The sequence below is a fragment of the Pinus tabuliformis genome, chromosome 2_1, assembly GCF_031772625.1.
Source record: "Pinus tabuliformis cultivar Carrire ecotype Pingquan chromosome 2_1, CPIR1, whole genome shotgun sequence".
NCBI classification, from domain to species: Eukaryota; Viridiplantae; Streptophyta; class Pinopsida; order Pinales; family Pinaceae; genus Pinus; species Pinus tabuliformis.
In genome coordinates, this window is record NC_142299.1 from 227,885,542 (window position 1) to 227,912,401 (window position 26,860).

Consider the following 26,860-nt stretch of genomic DNA (forward strand, 5'->3'; position numbering starts at 1 on the left):
AAAAATGAATTTGAATTTTTTTGTAATTGCTGATTTTTACCAATTTTTTCCCGATTTTTACGATTTTTTTCCAATTTCGGACCCTCATCAATTTAATCCCAATTGCGATGTTCACAACATTGGTTTTAATCTTGGTCGTTGGAGGTCCAACAGAGGATTATAAAAAGAATTCAATGGGTAGATGGAGAACACACTTGTGAGAACCACGGAGAGTTCGATTTTCCAAAGAGCCAACAGTGTTGGAAGAGTTCGAGCTTCAGTACGGAAGCAAAGACAGAGAGGGGCAGGGGCAGTGAGGTCAGAGGAACTTTTCCAAATCCAGTAAAGTGCATTGCAGAGAGGCAAAAGAACCACAGTGAGGCTAACACAAAGGCTACATAGAAGCTTCAAAAAGCAATTTGATTCTATTGGGGAGAAGTCGAGTTTCAGTTCCAGAGGCCGAGAGAAACATCTTCCTAGTCAGCAGCAGAATAGAAAGCTTGAGGAGAAATTGATTCAAGCTGAGCGTGGAAGGGACTGCATTAGGGTGACGCAGTCCTGCGCAGAGGTAGTTTGGACGGGTCACTTGGAGCTACAGTCAAAGCTCGGATCTGCCTGTCGAGTGAGGAAAATTCCTCACTAGATTTTTGCCAGTATTTTTCTCTATAGGATTGTCAATTTCGGCATCTAGATTGTACTCAGAATTTCTCATTGTTGCACAATAATAAAAACCCTCAACCATTGCACCGGTTTTCTCAAGTTGGGGTTTTCCGAGGACGTTTGTCCAAAAATAACTGTGTTAATTTTTGTGTGTCTGCTAGAATTTTCTCAGTTTCCAGCACTATTTTCTTTTGCAGTTTTATTTGTGAAAGTTGTAGTGTGAATTATTTGGTATTTATTGTAGCAAATAAATTGTTAAATTAATTAACAATTAGAATAATAATTTCCAGTTGCTACAATAGGATTTCATTAGTGAAATTTTCACACCATTGCTTTTGAAAGCCATCCAATCAAGGGAAAATATTTAAACAAACCTATTTATGAGAAGGAAATGTTGGCAATACTACATGCCCTGAAGCAATGGTGTCATTACCTAATGGGAAAACAGTTCGAGGTAGAAACAGATCATGATAGTCTAAATACTTCTTGGAACGGATATTATCTTCAGAAGAGCAATAAAAACAGGTCACAAAGATGTTGGGTTATGACTTTGAAATAATCTACAAAAACTGGAAGCAAAATGTTGTTGCAGATGCACTCTCAAGAAGGGATGAGGATGTGGACGCATTGCTCTATGCCATTTCTATTATCCAACCTGATTGAATAACTGAAGCAAGGGAGGAATGGAATAATGACAAAAGAAGTGTGGACACTCATTCAAAAGTGGCAGCAAGATCCAAGTTCATCTGATACATTTATTTGGAAAAAAAAAAAGATTCATTGTGGTACAAAGATCATGTATATCTATGTAAGAACTGTCAACTCAAACAAAAGGTTCTTTTGAAATTGCACACCTCTCCTATAGGAGGGCAATCATGATTTTTAAAAACCTGCCACAGGGTCAAGAATGAATGTTTCTAGGATGGCCTTAAATCAAATATTCAAAAGTTTGTGGCAGAATGCTTGGTTTTCCAACAAAATAAAGTTGAGACAATTAAGACCCCGGGTCTTTTACAACCATTAGCCATTCCAAGTCCGCTTTGAGAGGAGGTCTTAATGGATTTTATCCCAGGTCTACCCAAGTCTGAAGGAAAGAGCGTCGTTGTGCACTATCTCATCCTTTCAAAGCCAGTACAATCACTACTGCATTTGTGGAGACAATTCAAAAGCTACATGGAAACCAAAAGTTTATAGTAAGTGACAGAGATCTCAATTTCACCAAAAAAATTTGGACAAGATTATCTGCTTGTCTTAGCACTCAATTAGCTCATAGCTCATCTTATCATCCTCAATTTAATGGGCAAACTGAAATAGTGAACAAATGTTTGGAAGGGATATCTTTGTTGCTTTGTATCCGACAAACAAACACAATGGGTCAAGTGGTTACCTCTAGCAAAATGGTAGTATAACACTTCCTTCCAACAAAAATGACCCCATTTATGGTGCTTTATGGATATCATCCACCATCCATCACATCAAATTTAAGAGAAAATTCTAAAGTTAAAGCAGTGGAAGATCACATCGAGCATCAAAAACAAGTTCTCCAACAAGGATAACTTGGCTCTAGAACAGAATCGAATGAAGCAACAAGCAAATCAACATCGCAGTAAAAGAATTTTTGACATGGGCCATTGGGTATTTTTATGGCTACAACCATACAAACAAATGCCCCTCAAGCAAGCTAAGAAATATAATAAATTATCACCCAAGTACTATGGCCCTTACAAGGTGTTGCAAAAGATTGGTACTATGGCATACAAATTGGAAAAACTTACCTGCTAATGATTCCACATGGCAAGATGAGTATTTTATACAGAAGCATCCAAAACTACTCAAGCGCTGAGGACAACACTTTTTGAAGGATAGGAACATGTTAGGTCCTTATAATACTAGTTTAGCCCCCATATTGTTATTGTTGTGCCCTATAGAAGCCCACTATTGTTGTTATTGTGCCCTTACATTATTATTGTTATGTAGGCCCTAATTACATTTTGACCCTTTCAACTCCTATATATACCAAGGAGGTTTTGTCATTTGAATCAACCATGAATTGTTCATTCATGTGATGTAAAGGGAGGTTGCCCCCCCGAAGTGGCTAATTATCTAGTTGATCTATTTTTCCTTACGTTTGTGTGTTATCTTTTATCTAGATACATAACATGAATACATGGAAGGCTCCCTTGTGGTGAAATTCCACTAATCAACAAGAGAAGATTGTTGAGGTGACGGTGGTAATCCTTCCTCATTGTTGCCGTAGGGTTTGGCCCTCACTTGTGAGTCCCCTCACAAGGCCTAATAGATTTTGAGGCAATAGTTTCTTCCCATAGTTGATGGGATAGAATTCGTCTTTAATATAGACTTTAAAATTGTACCATGTCTTGGCCTAAGTGAAATAAAAAGTGTGCATGTGCTCACATAAATTCTCCCACCATGACAAAGCTTTTTTGTGCATAGACAACTTTGCAAAGGCAATCTTGTCTTCATCTAAGTAGTGTTCTACTTCATAATAGGAATTGAGTGGCATCAACTGATACTGAAGTCACATGGTATCCATATGATGCACATAGGGTGAAATATCCACCTTGGTTTCCACTTGGATAGAGGAACCTAAATTTGACAATGAACCTCCTGCACTATCACTCTATTTAAGATTTGGGTTACCTCTAAAGGGCTGCTAGAGGATAGCAACCTACAATGTTGGAACAAAGATTGTTAATGTCTATAGCATATTGGCAATGTTGGTCAATTGTCCATCCATAGACCTAACCTTCTATGAAGACTAGCAACTCCCACCTTGAGTAGTTCAATGTTATTTTGCATTCTTCCTCCATTTCTTTCTTCATATGAGAGTGAGTCTTTATAATTGTCATGGGGAGCTTGTCAAGTTGGTAAAACAGGGTGTTGTTATTGCCCCCGCCAAGGTTCAAGTCCTTCAACAAGTGACATGTTTGTCCCTTGTGGGTCAAGGTGCCTCTACAAAGAGCTAGTTGAATAGCAAAAGTCAACATGGTCCTTAAATCAGTTCGAGTGGTCACATGCTATAAAGTGATACAAGGCATCCCACGTCTTGATCATTGATAGATGCTCAACACGTTAAGAATATTGACAAGCAATTTGTTAAGATTTTTTTTTGTTTGAGAGTGAGTCTTTACCATAAATTGTGTATAAATGCCACCAACTTCATGTGAAATGATGCTCTCATACCAACTTGATCAAGATGGTCAACAGCAGAATGATAGCAATCACAACAACCACTCTAACAAGTTCAATTCTTTTTTTCTTTTTCTTTTTTTCCTTTTTGTCCACATAATGCATTTCTCGAGGAAACCCACTAGGCATTTCCCCTCATTCCAAGGATGGTACCCATGGTAAACCAGATTCTGTAAAAGCTCAAAAAGCTTTGTCATATCACTTACAATAATAGAACATGAGTGGGGAGTATAAGCATCATGCAACCACTAGAGCTAGACCCAATTTACTAACAAGCTCAATTTACATACACAATTGCTAGATTATGGCACAAGTTAAGAAAACCTGATAGAATAGAAATAATTACAAAATCATTCAAATACATAACCATGATAGTATGGGCATTATTCATAGAAATAAATTACAAAATAATTAATACAAATAAATTACTGAATCATTCATATACATAAGAATGATAGTGTGAGCAGTACGAATCTCCAAAATTTCATTAAAATGAAATAAAGTTTACAATATGATGAACAATGCAAAATAAAATGAACAATGTGAAGTTTACAATGCAACTAGCAATCCACTACAATCAACTATGACCAGCTGAACCGCTCCACACCTTGGAGAGACAAGGTATAAATAACATAGGCAAGGGAATATGAAGTGTTTCTTTTCCCTTCTATTCATAAATAAAATCACATTGGTGTACAAGTTTGGCAAGATGAAGAAAAAGAGAGAGATGATGATTGTTATGACTGTGGGGTTTTCACGAATAATTCTTGGTTGAGTTTTCAGAAGCATGAGTGTGGGCAGTACTTATCTCCAAAATTTCATTAAAATGAAATAAAATTTACAATATGATGAACAATATGAAGCTTACAATGCAACTATCAATCCACAACAATCAACTATGACCAGCTGAACCTCTCCACACCTTGGAGAGACGAGGTATAAATAACATAGGCAAGGGAATATGAAATGTTTTTTTCCCTCTGTTCATAAATAAAATCACATTAGTGTACAAAGTTTAGCAAGATGAAGAAAGAAAAAGAAATGACGATTGTTATGACTGTGGGGCTTTCAAGCAAAATCCTTAGTTGAGTTTTCAGTTCAAGTCAGCGCATCCATGCCAAGCTATGTCGTGTTAGTTTGCAACAAAAAGCATGTGCCCACGTAGCACATTAGGGTTAGCATGACCAAACTTGAGAATAGTGAGACTAAGTCACAACACCAGATCGATGCCACTGAAATATAAGTGGAACCACAACATAGCACCAAATCGCTGCTTCAATGTGCACCAAAGTTTACAACTGCAATGTACATCCCACACTAATAATATGTATGACTTACGCTTCTAATACAACAACCAAATATATGTGCCCATACCTAGACAAATTTCTGGATTAAACCTCTCTGTCTCTAAGATCTTTAGAAATCAATTGCAATGAACATATCAAGTATGGTATGAGCACAAATACTCAATTTTATGTTTATTCCCATGTCTCCATGATTTGGTGCAGGTGAAGATTCAACTTTTCAAAAATGGATGATGTAATGTTTATATTTCTACGAGTAAAAGACAAGAAAACTGAAAATAAGTGACATCGTTTACGTTTAGAAAAGTGAAAAGAGTGTCATCCCATCTGCCAGGACCTTTTTGGCAATGGTTTCAACCTGAATTTTTCTTTTTCTCACTGCCAGCCTTTTTGGAAAGACCCTCTTGTTGGCAAAAATTGGATGATTAGGGATAGCTGTAATTTTTTATGGCACGGCTGTCTGCGATCAGATTTCTAAGGAAATCCATGTAGAGCTACCTTTTATGAGGAACCAACACCTCAGATTACAAGAATTGAGGGTTTTTAAGCCGGAATTATCTTTCCTTCCAGAGTTCAAATTATGTGTCTTTAGTAAAGATGTTGAATCCTTACCTACTGGGGCATAGGCTCAAATATTAGCATTTCTGTCTTTCTTAAGAAGGGAATTGCCTTGTCATCCTGTTGTTAGATTGATGTAACTCATTGTTCCATTAAGTAATATATGATGCATTTATCAAAAAAAGTCACAATATTACAATGAAAATCTTACCGGCATTGAATTTAGATGTTGTAGGCGCCTACCAACAGCAGCATTTGAATTTGCGTATTCTTCAGATAGCACTTCGGCTATCATCCTGTCATCTGCAACATCATGTTGACTGCTCATGGAACTTGAGCTAGAGTTTTGTCGAAGATTTTCTGGATTTTTCTCCATATTCCCCAATTTATGACAGAAAAATGTCTCCTTATGTGGGCCAAGAAAATAAGGTACCAAAGAAGTCACTTATGTCTCTATGACAATAAACCAGTAGATAATCTCCGATTAATGGTGACAAAATATTTTCCTCTCCTCTGGACCAATCAAAGGTGACACCAGAGCATTCCCCTACATAAATGACCCACTAAATTGTTTGTATAATTTCATAATGACAGAAATGATATTATATGGAATTGTGGTATACAAGCCAATACTGCCTTGGAACTTTGTTCACACTCCTTAGACTAGAATTAAGGATCAGGAGACACCCAAGAAATAAATGAGATTGTTGTAAGTTCCAATATTCAGCTCCTAGAAGTTTTCCAAACCATCTCTTCTGCAATGATGAACATTAGACAACAAAATTGTCAATCTCAGAACATCGGAATTAATATGAAAACTAGATGAAAAAGAAATAAAATGACTACATTTGTGAAAATGTGTAACTTAAATCAGAGAAATAATATTTAAGCAAAACACAACAGAAGATACAAAAAAAATCCAAGATCCTAGGTAAAGAGAAGCTTCATCCACCCTGAAGACCTCAGACAGTTCCTTAGGTTGATGAGCCTGGATCAGAGATGAAGTTACAAAGGCTCAAATGTAAGAAATATTAATGTCATTTTTCTTCCATACAAATTAAACGGAAGGAAGTAAAAGTTTCTTTTATGCTCTTTCTTCTAAACAAACTCATATAATTTCAAGGAGTCATCCAACCCATATCTGTAGGAAAGTAAGGTTGATAATAAGACCTCTCTCTGTTCAGAACAAGATGAGATCAACTGATTTCAATATACTTGGATCTGTATGATCATCTTAAGTTGTGACCACTAAAATTACAAAAATTGGCAAATCCATAATTTGAATTTAGTGTTATGAAAGTCCCATCGTTATGGTGTCCAACCTCCATTAGTATTCTACAAAGTCTTTCTGGCAGCAAAAAAAGAATTTGTGGGTTCTTTGAAAGCACAAAACACAAATAGAGCAAGAGATCACGACATATATACTGAATTCCAACTTCCAACCATCAAAGGACATGAACAAAGCTAAAACATGCCTAAACTTCATATAAATTTTATCCAGTGACTTATGGACACATCTACACCATAAGTTATTCCATGTCCAAGGATTGATCACTAGAGTCGTGCAAAATATGAACATCGCTAAAATGGCAAAGCATTAATGGTAGAAGTAGCATGGAAAACAAATGCTCAAGAGCCAATCATCTAAATAATGTGTGAATGTAAACGTTGTGATAATATTCTGTACTTTGAAGGGCTCCCTTTACATCAAAAGGGATCTCCGGATTAATCTCATATATCTAGATGATAGCATGTAGCTCTGCTTTTCCTTGAGTATCATTGCCAATATTGTTGTTGCAAAGGCTAAATCTAATGTCAAGAGCAATTTCTGAGTCAGCATCACTGATCCCTAGGAGGTACTCTACAACTAGACAAAAATATTGACACTATCTTCTTGAGCTAATCTTTCTACCACTTAGCCCACTACTCCTTTCTCTAGGCTCTCACCAAGAAGTTTCCTACACTCCTCTTGCTTCATCTGACGTTCCTAAAGTTGATACTGTCACTTTATTTTCCCTTTATGCTTCCTTAAACTTCTGCCCTACATCCCTGAACTCCTATGACTTTCCCAATTTGCTCATTGGCATTAAAATTCTTCCTCATCTGTCATTCTTCTCTCTCCAAGCCATTTCCTCCTTGTTTTTTTCCTTCTCCTAAACTTCAAACTATTGTGAAACTTGTTCTTTGAAAAATCTCTAATCCTTGGAAAGTCAATTGATCTCATCCCATGATGCTAACCACAAATCATCATCAATATGAAACATCTCACATTTTCCATTTCTTATTTAATTCACTCGTCTACATAATAAGTCTTTAAAATCGTCAATCTTTCATTATCTTCCTACTCAATCTTTCTACTGAACCAGTGCTTGGCACTCTCCATGTTGCTCCTAGCACCTCCAACCTATCTTGGCAATCTCCATGAACAATTTAGTTTCCTTTCATAGGGACCATGTGTCAAAGGAAATCCCCAACCATACTAACCATTAAAAAATGTAAGTAAAGAATTAATCACCTCATGAACTTCCCTTTCTATAGAAGTGCACATATGCAATGGGCTGCAAGAGTGAAGAAGGTGTTCACACAAAAGATGCAGAAGGTACAAGTACTTTAAGAAAAATCATAGGTATTCAATAATTAACTTGAGAAATGGCTCTCCTGAGGCTAAAGGACATGTCAAATTTAAAGTCAATGGAATCACAAACCTACTAGTCACCATAAAATAGAAACTAGAGTTGCTCACATATTCACTAGAATATTAGCCATAATTGAAACAAATCAAGTGAGCTAATAAGAGAACATGTGTAAACACTCATGATCCCAAAAGAAGTTGCCATGTGGATAAAAGAACAAGAAGAATCAAGAAACTCAAGGCATCAACATTAACAATATCCTTTTTCCCAAGAGAACTGTCAAATAAACCTTTCCTTTCCTTTCCTAAAATTCAATCAAGTAAAACCAAAGGTCATAGGAGTCATTCTTTTGTGCACATCCCTTTCCCCGGGGCACCACCAATGAGGGAGATGCTCTTTGTCTTACTAAGACTATCATGTTGAGGTCTACACAAACTAACTAATTGGCCTCTAGATATTTCCCAACCTCAGATTATGGTCATCGTTGTTCAACAATATCCACACTAGTTTGTCAAATCTACACCCCACACAAAAACACAAGTAGCAATCTTGGGTGATAAAATCATTGCCATGCTACCTTTTCATTCCTCATGCAGCATTGGAAAAACACCAAAACCAAGCTATATAAAATTGAGCAAGGCCTTTAGGAAAAATCTAGAATCTTAACTATTTGCATGCAAACTAAATCTAAACTTTGAAAGTTTGAACAAACCATAAAGATTATTGAATTGTGCCCTTTCCACAAGGTTCAAAGAGACTCCTAACATTCCATGAGAAAACATTCATTTGGAGAGAGGGCATTCCCTACTCCGCTGCTACCACCATCACCTGTGTCTGTCATGTTGTTAAATTATGGTATGTTCTATGCTTAGAGCAGTTTACTTATTTTTCTTCTTATTAGCCACAGATTAGCAATCACATATGCATTAAGTAAAGTGTAGATAGAACATTAAATGATCAACAGAAAACAAGCCAAGACAAGAGACACAAGATGTGGCGGCTAGCTAGGGACAAACCCCAATGTGGGGAAACCCTTTGATCAAATCTTCTTTTATCTTCAATAGTTCAGCAGAGAGAAATAGTACAAAATCTGAATTCTGTAATTTTATATCAGCAACAGCAAACCCTAGATCAGCAAAGTCAAACTTGGTCAAACTAGCTGAAATTGACCTCTAAAATACTTGGTCAATTTCCAGTCAACTTGTCCTCGAACAGCTTGAAGAAACAGCCCTTGAACAGCCCCAAAAGTTCAGTCAATTTGCAGATTTCTGAAGTCAACTTGCAGCCCTAAACTAGGGCAGTCAACACCAGTCAAACCAGAGGTCAGATCACCTTGATTTTCGTGCCAAAAATTGCGGCCTGCCTAGGAGAGGCAACCACACCCAATCCGCACTTCTGGAAGGTCAACGCTTGGTCAACGTTGGTCAAAGAGATGACCTGCTGCCTTAGCGTCCTTCTTTCTGCGTCTTCCTTGCCCTAGGACGTCTTCCTTTCAGCCACACATGTGAGAGAGAGAGAGGCTCCTTTTATGCGTAGGAGAGAGAGAGAGAAGATGAGTGAATTGAATTGTCCAAATGAGGAGAATGCTCCTTGTATTTATATGCAAACGTTAAGGTTGAATAGACATGACTATTGGGCTTCTGAGCCTACATAAGTTTGCTAGCCGACCTTGACAGTTTGTCCATAAATTCATATCTCCATAAATACTTATCGAAATCGGATGATCTTTAGATCAATCCTATACCTCTCGATGAGAGGAATCTAGGAAAAATATCAGAAACCATAAATAAGGTGATCCACATGGAGTTTGGTGTAACGAATAAAATATATATAAATAATACAAATATAATGTAAATGATAATAAATCATAAATAATAATTAGTTAAGCTAGTAATTAGGCTGAAGAGGCATGTCTAATAAGACATGACTCTTCATGAAGAGACATTTGTGTGGTATATAAGTAAGCCTCTCGTTCTCATTGTAAATCATTCATTCTTATTCTATTCTTATTCATTTTAATATAATATTTATATCCTTAATGGATATCTATATATTCCTAGTTTTCTGGAGTAATTAATTTTAGAAGGAACTTTGTTCGCTTCATTTGGTATCAGAGCCACGTTTGGCTTATCACCAGGCCTTTGGCTATCAACCTTGTTGCTGTCATAATTGAAGGAGGTTCTCCATTTTTTAGGCCTTTGGCCATTAGAAAAAAAAAATTAACCAAAAAAAAAAAAAGTAAATAAATTAAAAAAAGAAGAGAAAATAAAAATTAAAAAAGCAAAAAACAAAACGGATACAAAATCTCATACCAAGTATATTTAAAGCTTTTTACATGGAGAAGCTCATGGTTTTAAAAACAACCCATGGTATTTTAAAAAGTTAAAGGAAAAAAAAAAACAAAAAACAAAAGGAATACATTTTACTTTTTACGTGGAGAACATTTTAACGGAGGTTTTAAAAACAACCCATGGTAATAGCCCATGGTATTTTAAAAGTTAAAGAAACAAGAATACAAAAGCTCTTACGTGAAAGATAAATATTACTTTTTACAGGAGGTTTTAAAAACAACCCATGGTAATAGCCCATGGTATTTTAAAAGTAAAAGATATTTTGATAACATTGGAGAAAAAAAAGTGTGATCTAAATAATTTTAATCGTTCAAATCTAAAGACTGTGACCGTACCAAGAGTCCCGTCTCATCCAAATTTTCCAAGAAAAAAATATTATTATAATTATAAAAAAGGATACTATATAAGCCTTATATAGTTACATATAAAAGGAAAAGTGGGTCTCAAAAAAGAATATATAAATTTTATATAATTATAATTTTATAATATATATAAATTAAAATTATATAAATATATATAATTTAAAATTATATATAGAAAAATTATTATTATATAAAAAAAATTATTAAAAGAGTGAACAAAAAAAAAAGAAGAAGAGAATATTTGAAATATATATATATTAGATTTTTATAAGAGAGAAGTGGAAATATATTTTATAGATAAGAGCGATATATATAAAATAAAAAGAGAGTTAAAAAAAATTATATATATATATATATATAAAGAGATGTCGTCCACAAAGAACAACGATTTCTTTGCACCATGTCCTTTTTGTTAAGGATACCCTAATTGTCAAGAATCATTTAGAAATCAAAATGTGGTTTGCATATAGTGGCAGCCAGTTGGAAATGTGGTTTGCATAAAATGTTACAAAACTTTTACCTTAGTCGAAGTTTTAAATGATGCAGATAAACAATTAATAGCAAGAAAAATGAGAAAATTAATGGCAAGATATAAGGCAATGAAGAAAACAGAATCCACATTTCAAGTTGAAAGCCCATCATCACCCCCATAAAATGATGTAATTCAGTGTACCGAGAAAGTGTAGTTAAAAGATCAAGAGAATGGTAAAATAGCCAAAAGTCAACAAAACAAAAAAGCGTTAGAACACAAACATAAAAATATTGTGGATATGCATTACAAAGAAATAATGGAAAAGGACGAAGAAATTTCTCGTCTCAGGGACCACATCGAAAAATTACTGGCGCAAGTGAAAAAGACTAAGGTCACGAAGAAAAAACTCAAGAAGCACTTATCAAAACAAGAAGATGAAACTTTGCTTTTAAAGAACCTTAATAATAATTTTATTAGAACAAATCAAAAATCTAAAAGATGAAAATCTTAAAATTCAAAACATTGAAAATAAGGTTGATAAATTAGAAATCAAAGAATTTTTACGATTGAAAACCATAATCAAAGTCTACTCATTCAAATTAAGAAACTTAAGGATGATAAGAAGACATTAAAAGATAAGTTAGAACAATTCATTCAAGAAGAAGTATCGAAATCTACAGCCGCAACAATTCAAGTTGAAAATAAGGGAACGAATACCGATCCAATCAATTTGACAACTCAAGAAGACAAGTTAGTTGAAGAAACGACACGCTTAGATGTTGCAATTCAAACAATGAACATCCCAAGTGAATGTTCCATAACCAACTCAACAACATCTTCGCCAGAGGAAAATATAAAAATTGCCACATGCCCAATAAGGGAAAGTCAAACCAAAAAAGTACCCTATCGGCATCCAAATCATGAGAGTAGATAACTCAACCATGCTACGTATCAGGACCATTCAAACCAGAAACAACAAACTAATGTTTCAGAGAATAATGACGTAACATCAATTCTGTCTTATGTTGACAAGTTGTTACAAAATTTTAGTGATCAGAATGCTATAAAGAAGATTAATCTGGGATGGTCTGATCCCTTCTCAGTGCGACAATTTTGTTTGTCACTAAGAAGATCATATCAACTTATATCGACGAGGATGACTATTCCGAGACAGAAAGACTTTCGAAGCTAAAAAAGAGATCAAGCTTTTTTCATCGACAAGCTTTGAGGACAAAGCTCTTTGAGGAAGGAGGCAATGTAACGAATAAAATATATATAAATAATATAAATATAATGTAAATGATAATAAATCATAAATAATAATTAGTTAAACTGGTAATTAGGCTGAAGAGGCATGTCTAATAAGACATGACTCTTCATGAAGAGACATTTGTGTGGTATATAAGCAAGCCTCTCGTTCTCATTGTAAATCATTCATTCTTATTCTATTCTTATTCATTTTAATATAATATTTATATCCTTAATGGATATCTATATATTCCATGTTTTCTGGAGTAATTAATTTTTAGAAGGAACTTTGTTCGCTTCATTTGGCCCTAGTTGCCAATTTTAACACATGTCTACCTCTTCCAAAATTCCAAACAAATTAAAGGTCGAAATTTGCATGCATGGTACAAATTCATGCACATAGCAAAGTCCTAGGTTTCTTGGGTGGCCCTTAACCTTCTTTTCTTTGCACGACTCCATGTTAATTAAAGAGAAGCAAAAGTGATCTAGGGTTTCCTACTAGCATTTGGACAAGATTGCAATCCATGAATTAAAGGCCACAGCCTTTGGTGAAACTTGATCAACTTGTATGTTCCTTTTGGGCTTTCCTAAGCTAATCTAGGGTTGAAAGTTGAAAAACAGCCTAGGACTTGGTCCATGGGGGCATATTCGAATCATATACTTTCTTTGTCAGCGAGGTCCCACTATCCAATTTAAGGATCAAGGGAGCCTAAGTTTCTTTGCTATCAAATGATTGGGCTGGGTCAACAAGCTTTTGACCATATGGGGATAGCCCTTCATATGATAAGCAATTCTTTGACAGCAGAAGCATGCACTTGGGATGTTAATGTAATGCACTCAATGATGGATATTTTATCCCACACCTATCAATAAGTTCTTTGAGGTCATTTGACAGGTTAACTTGCACACAGATTTTTCAATTTGCCTTGGCTAAAACAGCTTTTTAGGCTCATGGTAAATGAACTTTGCTGTTCTATAGGCTAACCTTTCCAAAAAGCACCAAAATCTAGAGTAGTAGACAGAGTAACTCCAACCAAACAAGGCAATGGGATTCAGCAGATTTCGCTATTGTAAATTTCTTTATCAAGTGAGAAAACAAGACAAGTGTATTGCAGAATACACAGGCGCCACAGTGCATCACAGTCTACTGTGAATTTCTTTATCAAGTGAAAAAACAAGACAAGCGAATTGCAGCATACACATGCCCCACACTGCATAACATGCTTAAAAGTAAATACAAAAATTCCTTTCTTAATGTTAAGGATGAATTTTGACATGGTAGCCATAAGAATCCCAAGACTTTCTATCCCGAGCCCTAATGATGTTGTCAGACGTAATTTTACCCACAAAATACCGCTAAAGCATGTTGACTCTATTCAGGAATCGGAACAAGCATTATTATATAATATATTCATTAACAAAAATTTGAACTGGAGGATCAGATTCAGCTTCAGAAGAATACCGTATGATAAACTTTTGGGATAAGCTTCCTCACATTTTTCATTGTCAATGGAAATAGTGATGGTTTCAGAATGACAAGCACCCTAACTCTGGGCCAATTTTAGAACCCCACCTAAATAGTGGGAATGGCAAAGGGCATAGGACAGGAAACTAAATGCAAACTAAAACAGGAGAACTAAAGCATACAACAACTTCTACCAGTTAATGGTGCATAATGGTGACACGATGACATTCAAACCTCTTAGAACTATAAGAGCCTTGTGTGGCCAACACTAGCATTTAATATGCCTATAAAGCTGCTAAGATCATGGATCGCAAACCTATTTAGTTTTGTATTGATTTCAATTTTCTTGGATCTTGATTGGCTTCTGGGTCTTCTAATTGGTCAAGAGGATAGCATTACAATTTTAACGCCAGGTTACATTCTTTTGAACAGATAATGATGGATCCAGTTTCTCTTAATAGCAATTTATCTGAGTTTCCTAATCTGTAACAATTTTGACAATAACATAATTTCTAAATTGCAACTTAAGCCCTCCAGTATCCAAAATGTTTCCATTGTATGTCATTTACTCTGTAGAATAGTGAATGATCCAATTCTTATGTCAGAAACTACCCAATTTTTGGCTGAAGCAGGATCAAGCTCCAATATCCAAATTATTCCCATTCTATACCATCCACCCTGTAGACTAATGAATGATCCAACACTTTCTACGAAATCATTTTTGGTTGGACGAGGATCCACACTCCAATATCCAAATTGGTTCCATTGTATACCATCCACCCCTGTAGACTAGTGTATGATCCAACATTTTTGTCAGAAACCATCCAATTTTCAGCTGGAATAAGATCGAAACTCCAAAATCCAAGTAAATTTCATTGCATAACATCCACCCTAGACTAGCTAATGATCCAACTCTTATGCCATAAACCACCCATTTTTTGTCTGAAACGGGATTGAAACTCCTGAAACGTTTCGCTTCGGAGATTCTCAAATCAAGTCCATATAGAAAAGTGCTGAGAATTAAACCTGGAATAACTGTCATAAAATCCCAAGAGTCTATCACAAAACCCACGGTCCACAACCCAAAGAGATGACTCTTAATCAAATATTAATCAGGTACATAGAAATTAGAAATTAGTTTGAACAGTTCAGTCTTGTTGGCGATCAAAAGGGCAAAAACCTTTGCTAATTCCATGGGGCTATTTTCAACAAGATTTTCAAAACTCAAAATAATTTTTTTCCCGTGGGCTATTTTCCCCCAGATTTTCAGAACCATGGAAAGCTAATTAAGAAACCCCTTATGTTCAGAATACATTGTCAATGCAAAGGAGCCATACTTACCATTCAACAAAGAGTAAATAATTCCATAGGTCTGCCTTCTGCACCATGAATTTACAGCAAATGTGTCAAGTTTTCGATTGAATTTATATGAAATGAAGAAGCTTGTGAATACCAATACGCATGAGCGATATAGGGAAGGTCGGTGCAGAGAGGACGAGTTGCGTAAAATTACTTCAAGTCACGAATATCAGACATGGAAAGGCGCTGCCGTCTCGAATGCCACGTAGGATATGTTGAATGAGCAGTGATATTTTGCCATCTGTAGAGTCAACGGGATTCGTTAGATTTTTTCATCTTCGCAGCGAAGCGATGACGGCGTTGTTCGACGGCGTCATCGAGGTAGTTGTTAGTTGTACTCAAACTTGCCTTCCACGGATGGCGACCTTTTCCTAGGTAGAAAGAAAGAAATTATTTTTCTTTTTCTTAGGAATGTAAATTATCTTTATCTTGGGCACCTTTTTCAATGTGGGCTATATATAATTGTCAATTGAATCTATCTTAGGATAAGCCCTTGGCAAGATATTGTGAATTGTCAATTCAACCTAATGGGGACACACTATGATATAAACCCTTAGAAAGATAAATTGTGGATTGTCAACTTAGATTGGGACAAATTATGTTATAAGCCCTCTGCAAGATATAGTCAATTCAACCTAGATTGGGTAAACTATGAAAGAGACCTGAGCAGGTGCAAAATAATGTTTTACTCTATGTTGAGGCGTGGAGTTTATGTAGTGTGGGGTTTGTAGTTTTTTATAATGAAAAAAATATATTAAAATACTTTAACCAATTTTAAAAAAAATTAACTTTACTAAAGCATCATTTAAACTTTTATAGTTTATACATATTATAATATTGTAGAATTGTAGATGGTGGTAGGAGAATGTTTTAAAATAAACAACAACATATATGTAGATTCTAGATTAAAGGTGTATTTTTTTTTATGAATATAAAGATTCTAGATTATAGGTGTATTTTTTTTAATGAATATAATGGTTGGATTAGAATAATTTTAACTTGTTGCATATTGTTTTTTAAAACCTAGTTAGTTTAGAATGACTTTAGGTACACCAACAAAGGCTTAAATAGATTTTGCAGCACGTTGAGGGAGTGTTTAAATAGATTGTGGAACATGTTGGAGTAATTGATTAGGAGTCATAGTTTGTCATTATGTCATTGTGTTTTGAAAGTTTGATTATGGTGTAGACAATAGGTAGTTGGTAAGTTTGTGTGATTGTTAGGCTTGATCGAACTGGTAAGAACTATAAAGCTCTCCAAAAGTGGGGATGTTTCAACATAGAATGTCTATAACAAATTTGAGATATAAAAGAACTAAGGATAAGGTAATCCACATTGATAAAATGATCAAAGGGACTAGCCACAATAACAAAACAACCTAATAATCAACCCGTGTGTGTCCATAAACTTGTTTAGGTGTGTCAACAAATGCTAAGGTAAAGTTAATTAAGGTGAAGTTAATTGTTGTTAAATAATTACCCTTAGGGGTGAAGGTTATGGTTGCAAGGAGGCTTATGAAGGTTGAGGTTGCAAAGAAACCTATGAATGTCAAAATGAACATCCAAGTTTTTGATGAAATACATAAAACTATACTCTTTCTTTTATGGGATATTGGGGGGTTGCTTTGAGAAACACACCTAATGGTTGGGAGTTGAACCACATAAAAAATACTTACTTTAACAAGTATAATAGCTTGAGGTTTACACCTAAACTCATCCATTTTTTAAACATGGCAATTATGTAGGGACGATCATGATGATAATCAAACTCCAGTGGACCACTTAATACTCTGTCAATATCACTAGTGAACCAAGGTCCTAATGGTAAATTTTGACTTGTTTAAGACTAAATCCGCAAGATATGTTTATGAGATGATTTGTTTCTTTACATTTTTTTGATCCACCACAAAGCCCTCTCATTATACCTAGAAAAGTAAGCACCCAACTCTCATTATGTCAGTGTACATGATCATTACTTGTCCCTCTACATGATTTCCCTTGCTTGTGCTCATACAAGAAATTTTCATTTAATAACATACCATTGGACATGCATTAGCATATGTTTTATGTGGTGCCAACTCCAATAACAAATCAACACTCAATCACATACATCTCTTCAACACCAACTCACACAAACATATCAAAATATCTTACAATTAGGAGGATTGGCACACTTGTTAGTGACTAGTTGATCAAAGTTAACAAGGTTTGCACTAATGATCAAATTAGACTAAGTCAACACATGCCCAATTAGCCTACTTTTAAGATTCATAGTATTGCTTACCCTCATTTGTTGTTCACAAGGTCCATTGTATAAATAAGTATCTATCCTTTTATAAATGGTTCTGCAATTTTTTATCATTATAACCTTATGTGAGATCGAACTCCATATAATCTCTGTTACAACTTGAGCTACAATGATATTGCATATCTCTCTGATATACACAATTATTTGTAGCTGAATTTTTTTGCTCACGACCAATGTACAATTGAGCAATTTGTCGTTCTAGTTTGTTGTTTAAATGGGGATTGTTCTAAGGTTTATCATTGTTGTGATTATGTGTTGATGATCACAAACTTAATTCCTTTAACCACCCACTATATAATAGGTCAATTATTTGTAATACATTGAGCCATCCTTGCACATTATTAGCTTCTCAAACACTCTCAACTAATATAATCACATTAGGATTTTGATAAGGTAGATCACTACTCATTATAGTAATGCCTTTTTCATGCTCCCTTTTTCATGATCCTCCATCATCACTTGTGTGTCTCCCTTACTTTAGCACAACTAAGTCATAAAGTTTTGGCAAATTTTCCTTCTGACTCATATCTAACAAATGTTTATGTGACATGTATTTAGTGTTTAATGTTTATATTTTGAATATTAGGTGCACATTAGTTAAGACCCCATTATTTAAAAGATAATGATTTGACAATACATAGACATATGTTGTGATAGAAGCTTGCTAGTTGGCACTAAGGTATAAAAGTTAACTTCAAAGTTATTGGCCAACTTCTTGTGGCATTTATTGTTTTTGGGTTCAATTTAGCTCACACAAGTTTGAGGCCATGAGCTTTGTGTTTGTCATGAGATAGAAAAGGAGCAATTAAATGACCACCTTATTGTTCAATACCAAGTTGCCTAGCTATTAAGTCATTGGCCAGTCCTAAGTTCTTAGACTTAGGAACCCCTTTTCAAATTTTTAATTGTTAGCTTCCTGTCTTACAATTATAATGATGAAGGAGTGAAGCCTTGCTTGATTTTACTTCATATTTTTTTCCTTATTCATCCTCCTTTTAAGGGGTCGCTCAAGCAATTCGGGCTTTATTTTGTTTAGAATTTGAATTATTTTCTTTTCAAGTTTCTAGACCTTCATTGTTTCTTTTGAAGTACATCATTCAAATTGACCCTTAATTTATTCGATTATTCTTAAACAAATTTTTTGGACTCCTAACATTCTATCAAAACTTACAAAAAAAAAAAAAAAAAAATCTTTCAATGTGACTCGAAGGCCCACCAATTTGTTTTTAATTATCTATTTTCGAATTGTCTTAATGATTTATTAGAACCTTTCAAAAGTTGAGAAGTTTTGAAAGATCTTATTTTGAGTACCCCCAATGGCCTATCAAGCCCCTTCAAAAAAAGATTATTCCCTTGAACATCTCAATGTTGCATTGTATCTCTCTCTAATTTAAATCTTTTTGGCCCACGTGTTGGCCTATCAATCTCCTTTGAAAAGACTTCTTTGGAATGCCCTTGATAGTTTATCAAGGACATTTAATAAATTTTCTTTAGTAAACCCTTGATGATTCACATGGGGTCTTTCATAATATCCTCTTTTCAGTTCTCCCAACAATCTCTAGGTTCATTTCAAAAAAATTCAATCACCTCCTCTTTAAAATTCTCCCAACAATTCAATGGGGACTTTTAAAAGATCTTATTTCACACAAGCCAATGGTCTATCAAGAACGTCAAAACATTTTCTTTTGAAAGCTCCCTATGGTGGTTGGGAACCTATTGTAATTTGAACGTACGCACTTAATGTGACATGCATGGAACCCTTCAAATTGAATGTAATAGGTCAAACACAATCTTTCACCTACTTTTGAAATAATACCCCCACGTTCACAATTAATGAAGTAGATATGCAACTACGGTCTATTGAAGGAAATAAAACATTTGAATGGGAGCATATGCGATTTTTAATCATTTTGAGAAATCAAAGAGATAAACGTTTAATTTATAATCCCCAAGCATATGTGAGCTTTCAAGGATCTTCTCAAAATTTGAATTGTTAAAGTTCTCTCATCAAATCACTGGAGCTTTGGTCAACACCTATTAAGTAGGCCTGTAGCCCCTTTATGAGATTCAAATGTGTTGGATTTTCCTTGCTTTTAAAGCTAAATTTTGATTAGAATTATACATTTTGTAATGGTATATGGGTATGAACGAAGCTAAGAAGGTTCCTCTTCACATGATACTATCATTCATTCACATGATTTGCCTACTTGTTACCAATAGTTCATATGTTTGCAAGCCTAGAAAGCCCCATTCTATCCATAAAATAATCATTGTTTAAATGAATTTCCCATGACCTTAACATTCAAACCTCAAAATTTAATGTTGTCACTCCATTCCGCACAAAATTAAAGTAGCTTGCCTAAGCCTACAGTCATTACAACATTATCCAATTCACTTATCGATGTGAACGATCTATGTAATTTGAGATAAAGTCGAGCTTTACTTCTATTTGACCTTAGAATATGAATGAGGCTAAGATTAGGTGTAATCCCATGCAAGAAGTTGAATTCTTCCATCATGAACTTAAAAAAGGTGTGTAGTTTTTAAAATTTGCATAAGTTTTGTTTGAAAAATGAGTTTGAAGTGATTCAAAGGGCATAGTGAAGCATAATTATCAGTAATTGATGTCATAATTTTTCTTTCAATTTTTCTTACCAACCTGAATGCCTTCTCCAATGAATAAGGTTCCCAAAGGCGAACCTCATGTTGGATGTTATCCTTTAAAGTCCCTATGAAGACATCAATCCTATGCTCCTCTGGAATATCATTTACCCTTATATTCAATTTTTGGAAGTCCTCAATGTGCTCCACCATTGAGCCCTTTTGTTTGAGATTTATCAATTGACTAAAGAAGGTGTTGCTCTTTGTATCCTCATAATGTGCTATCATTTCCTTCGTAAAAATTGACCAAGTGACAATTTGTTTACAAGATCAAAGTCATTGATACCATACAAATTGTTTGGGTTCTAAATATAAAGTTGTTATGCATACCTTTTGTGTATTTTTCACATTATGGAGATCAAAATATTGCTCCATCTGTAGTATCCATGTTACGGGATCCTTGGCATCAAACTTCCTCATATCAATATTTGGAATATGGTGGGTCTTCAATCCAACATTAGAGTCTATGAAATCATGATTAACATTTCTTTTGTTCTCATCATGAGTTTCGTCTACTACCTTTCCTCCATTAGGAAGTATTTCTTGTAGCAACTTTGTTAAACCGTCCTTCAAATCTTCCATGTCTTTCTTCAAACCATCCATCTTAGCTTTTGTTACTTTTTGTGAGAGCGAAATTTGTTGCACTTGGTCTCCTAATTTTGATATATCATGTTGTATTTCTTCCTCTTCTTCACGTGTCATAGTAGAGATTTCGGGTTGATTATTAGGTGTTTCCATTTTCTTTCTTTGGGGCATCAATTAATGATAATTATGCTTCACTATACCTTTTGAATCACTTCAAACTAATTTTTCAAACAAAACTTGTGAAATTTTTAAAAACTACACACCCTTAATTAAGCATAGACATGGGAGCTTAAATACAAAATCCATTAATTAGCAAATAACTAACATAGTGTTTTTCATAGACTTACCCACCTTAAAGAATCTAATATTTTTTCCTAACCTATAAAATGTGCTCTATTGTTGATATTGGTGATATGCAAAACATTTTTATATGGCCCCGAGGAGAAAAATCCCCAAAAAGAAGAAGCCTCAAGTGTAGTATCCCTTTTCTAATCTCCAAGTTTTGTAAATGTAATTGACGAATGACAATGTTGAAGGGCTAGCATGAATAGCTTTACATGTTTGATGTAAATAGCCTATTAAATTAAATTTGAAACTGTTGAAGTTGAAGAGGAGGAGAAACCTATACAAATCCCAATGTCTAAAAGGATATATTTCTTAAGGAAGCTTGTAAGGGGGATTGGGAAGTTTCATATCTTTCTTGAGATTAATAATTCTGACCCCTAATGTTATATTTGAACTACCAACTTCCAAAGCAATTATGAGAGAGATGGGGAAGGAGGTACCAGACTGCCCAAGTGTAAACTGTTGTGGCTCTGATACCAATTGTTGTAGATATAATACCAAAAATATATGATAACAGAAATAAACCCAAGAACAATAATATAGAAACAGATAGAAATGCTTCTTTATTGATCTCAAAACCCTTATGGTAGGGCAACACCATACATTCACTCCTTAAGGAAGGAGAGCACTCCACAAGCCATATGCCTGTTCATACAATAATACTTCTCTTCATCTTCATATTCATGTGGAGTCTCTAGCCTCTATATAGGCCTCATACATACAATACCATGGGTCATTACCATGGTTCCCTCATACCATCAACTAATACCATGGACCCATTACATTATTATTAACTACTTGTGGTCCCTTACATGACATGGGTTAACCACCTTATTTATTACTATGGCCCATCCCATTATTACATTATTACCTTGGGTACCTCCCTTGGTACCCCATATTATCCCCCTAGGTATATAACATTCCACCCCCCTAAGCATGTTTCGTCCCCGAAACATGGGAAGAACACAAATAATAAGATCTACTCAAAAGAGTAGTCCACTGATACCATGCACGTGCATCTAGCCATCCAAGAGAAAGGTGAACCCTCGATCTCGCTGGTGCCTCGCTCGCTTGAGATGGAAATTGACCGTGGCAGCTCTTCTGTGTTGATGTGTAGTAGGTGGATCGTCTCTCCTTTCTATCCATCATGTGACTACTTGGTTTCCATGATGGTTGTCTTGCGGGGTGATGTGGGTGATGATATGTTGAAGTTTTAACCCACGATGGCTTTTGCTTGACTTCACCCTGCTGTGGTGCCTGTTGTGGTGTCTTCTTTTTCAATATGACTTCAACCACTGAGCCCTCCTCTGATGTATCATCACCTGTAACCTTTTCTTCTGCAGCCTCTGTTTGTGTTTGATTGTCGATCATCAAAGGCTCATCATCTGATATGTCAGTCCCTTGAACATCTTCTGCTTCAGCCTCCATGTGTTCTACCTGTTTATGGATGGAAATATCCTGTAATGTAATTTTCTTCTTTTTATACCATAGCTTCAGGAATTTCTTCTGCACATTAATATTGATAGTATCCACGGATTCCATCTAAGGATATCCCAAAACAACATCCATATTATCCATCTCTGAAGCATAAAAATCACCATGCAACACATATTTATCCATAGAAATCTTCAAATCCTTGTACACTTGAACATCCTCATTATCAACCTGTGTATGTTCAATTTGTTTTGGTGGGACTTACAATTTTTTTGCCAAATTAACACTGATAAAATTATGTTTACAACTAGGATTGATAGAAACAATGATCTTCTCTTTCTGAAGCAATCCATGAATCTGCAATAAGGATATACCTGTAGGAATTAACCCCTTATGTGTCTCATTCTCCTTTTTCCTAGCCCGAGACCATTTGTCCAAAAAGACTTTTTCAAATTCTGCATCTGAAATTTTGTTCAACCACTCGTAGTCAAGTAATAATTTCCATTTTTGAGCCTCACCTCTAAAGTTAGACAGCATTTGAAACTTCCAAAATGTCCCACAACTTGGTGTCCCAAATTTGGACTTGTATATTTGTATCAATTCTTCAATAGTAGGACCATCATCTTTTCCTGTAAAATATAGATCCTTGCTAGAAGCCATGAATGGTTTGGAAAAAATTCACTTACTTGGCGAAAATGTGTAATTGTCACAGTTTCGTCAATATTGCTCAGAATCCTTATTATGACCTGTTTTTAGAAATGGAGCAATCATTCTGCATCTGCCCATGTGATAGAAATCCTGATCCGGGCACTAGAATTCCATATCTGCGCTGCTACTCTCCCGCCGTCACCCAAAATTTCTGCAAAAAGAGCTGATTTTAAATCAGCGATATCTCCCTCATCCGGACTCCGATTCGACTGATTTTTTTTTTGAAATTAGGTGTTTTTTCACAAAGATTCCAGATCTACAATTAGATCTTGTAGATATTGCACCAGGACTTCTATATCTGCACTGCAAAACTCGCTGCCCTGAAAATTGTCTGCAACCCCACTGATTTTTAAATCAGTGATATCTCTTTCATCTGGACTTCGATTCAACTGATTTTTTTTTTTGAATTTGGGTATTTTGTCACAAGGAATACAGATCTGCAATTAGATTCTACAGATCTAGCACCAAAACGTATAGATCTGATCTGCAAATTCGCCGCCCCAGAAACCCTGCAAAAATGAAAAAAAATTCTCCACTTTTGTGCCCAAGAAAGTGCTCTGATACCAATTGTTGTGGCTCTGATACCAATTGTTGTAGATATAATACCAAAAATATATGATAACAGAAATAAACCCAAGAACAATAAGATAGAAACAGATAGAAATGCTTCTTTATTGATCTCAAAACCCTTATGGTAGGGCAACACCATACATTCACTCCTTAAGGAAGGAGAGCACTCCACAAGCCATATGCCTGTTCATACAATAATACTTCTCTTCATCTTCATATTCATGTGGAGTCTCTAGCCTCTATATAGGCCTCATACATACAATACCATGGGTCATTACCATGGTTCCCTCATACCATCAACTAATACCATGGGCCCATTACATTATTATTAACTACTTGTGGTCCCTTACATGACATGGGTTAACCACCTTATTTATTACTATGGCCCATCCCATTATTACATTATTACCTTGGGTACCTCCCTTGGTACCCCATATTATCCCCCCTAGGTATATAACATAAACTATGTACCATATGACAAAGTCCCAATTGACTTCATGGGCCAAGAAGAGACCCTAGACCTCTCATAAGTGAGGCAACACTCATGAGGATGGGAGTTTAGCCATTATAGTCATTAGGGACAAGGGAAGTGGCGTTGCATACTACTATTAAAAGGAGACTAAGAATGAACCCTAAACCATTGTGCATACACAAACTGTATACTTATGTTTGGAAGCTGGACTATAGATTCCATTATTAAATTATGTTAGGTAAGGAAACCAATGAGGAGGCCCTAAGCCTGAGTCGGTTATATTGAGAGGAACTAAACTATTTGGTTATTTTAGTGCACATGAATCATTAAATAGAAGAGGCATTAAGGCACCACAGGAAGTAGTGTAGGGATTTCCTTTTCTGTTGTGCAGACCTTTAGTGGCCATATTTTGTTGTTATTTTGTGCTTGATAGGTAGTATCCTTATTTCCTATAAGTGAAGGAGAATCCCCTTCAAAATCTATACCCTGAATTGACCCTTTGTTGAAATTCCCTAAGTGATGCATCCTTCATTCATTGGATCTAACTCAAGGGTGGCTCCTTGCAAGAAACTTGGAGTGTAGTTGTGCCTACATTGGGTGGAGAGTTGTTGACCCCTCTTTAGTTTCCAATAATTTCAAATGGAAGATATAAGTGTATTTATTTCCTTTTAAATAAAATATTAATTTTATTCCATGTTTCATGTTTAAATCCCATGCTAGTACAATGTGTATGTATATAATGACAACCTGAAAATTGTTGTAATGTTATATTGAGTAAGTATGATTAGTGAGTTGAGTAACTAACATGGCTTGCTTGAATGTTGATATGCATTCCTTTTATGAATTTGAAGGGTGTATGTAATGAAATCCTTTCATGTGTGTTATTAATGATTGTTGTGTGTTGTACATGCTTAAATTGGGAGTTTAGCTTTGGATGTAATGGTTGTATTTATTTATGGTCTCATGAATGTTGTCATGTTGAGTCATTGTGTGTACTATAACAATTAAGTGAGACTTGTATGATTAGTAGGTGCTTAAGGCACTTTAGGCCATTATAGGTAAGCCAACATGCAACCTCTATATTGTGTAAGTGATGGAGATGAAGAAGTTTGAAGCTTGTCTTATTAAAGGTAGAAAATTTTGTTAATATTGGAAGGGGATGAAGAGCTCAAAATTATTGGGAGTAATTAGGTAGATCTCAGTTTACTTCATGAAATATGGAGTTTAGAAGCCTTGGCCTTATCCCCTGGTCACATGGATTGACAAGAGTTGGGACCAAGAGTTAGGTGGAAGGAGGGCTTATCAGGATATCGAACTTCAAAAGAAATAAAGAGGTTCCCTTTGGGAGTTGTCCAGTATAATACGGCTTTGGTTATCGAATTATCACCTGACGGCCATAATTTTGTTAACTAAGTGCATTAATTGATGGACTTGGAGTATTAGAGCAACAAGATTTTCAAGGGATGACATTATGGTGATGTTAGAAAACATGATGTGACAGTTCTAGGTGGAGGACATATGTCACCCATATTTGGTGTTTTTTGCATGCCAGCTAGGCAAATATGAGTGACATGGGGCACGCATCAACAATGCCACATGAATAGGGACACATCAACATCTACCAACATTAGGTGATGATTTGATGTTGAAGAATGATGTTGCATGATGAGTTGTCATGTCGATATATCAACATATAGATATTTTCGTAAGGGTTTTACTATGGAAAATCTTTGATATCTCGTTATTCTATTATACACATTAGGAAAGCCACATGGTAGGGGATACATAAGCTTTTACCACATGTCAAACTGTGATTTCATGTAAAATATATGAGGTACCATGCTAAGCTAGCCACCACCCTATAGAGAGATTGCAAAGATTTGCAGTTATAGAGAATTCATTGATATCCAGGTATTTTGTGTTGGGATATCACTATATCGAGATATTGGGATATTTTAACCATATTGGCATATTGGAGGATAGCATCATATCAACATTGTGGAATATTGGAGGATCATGGATATATCCATAACGACATATTGCAAATTTATAACTTTGGTATATTGGCATATCAACGTTTCATACCTACTAGTTTGTTGAAATTCTAGAACCCTAAGGTATTTGGGCAAGGCACATTTTATAGAAAATGTTGATATGGTAAGGGCTCTAATATGATA

At 35.3% G+C, this 26,860-nt stretch overlaps 1 protein-coding gene across 1 annotated transcript in view; it reads right to left on the reverse strand.

Annotated features, from left to right (window-relative positions):
* The window catches only part of LOC149199557 (OVARIAN TUMOR DOMAIN-containing deubiquitinating enzyme 12-like), a 230,341-nt gene extending 214,602 nt beyond the window's left edge, over positions 1–15,739 (reverse strand). The window contains exons 1-2 of the mRNA XM_089399405.1: positions 15,584–15,739; positions 5,923–6,466 (exon numbers count right to left, since the gene is read on the reverse strand). Coding sequence (XP_089255531.1) covers positions 5,923–6,087 — 165 coding nt within the window. The 5' untranslated portion in view covers positions 6,088–6,466; positions 15,584–15,739. The remainder of the gene's footprint in view (positions 1–5,922; positions 6,467–15,583) is intronic.
* Between the last annotated feature and the right edge of the window lie 11,121 nt (positions 15,740–26,860).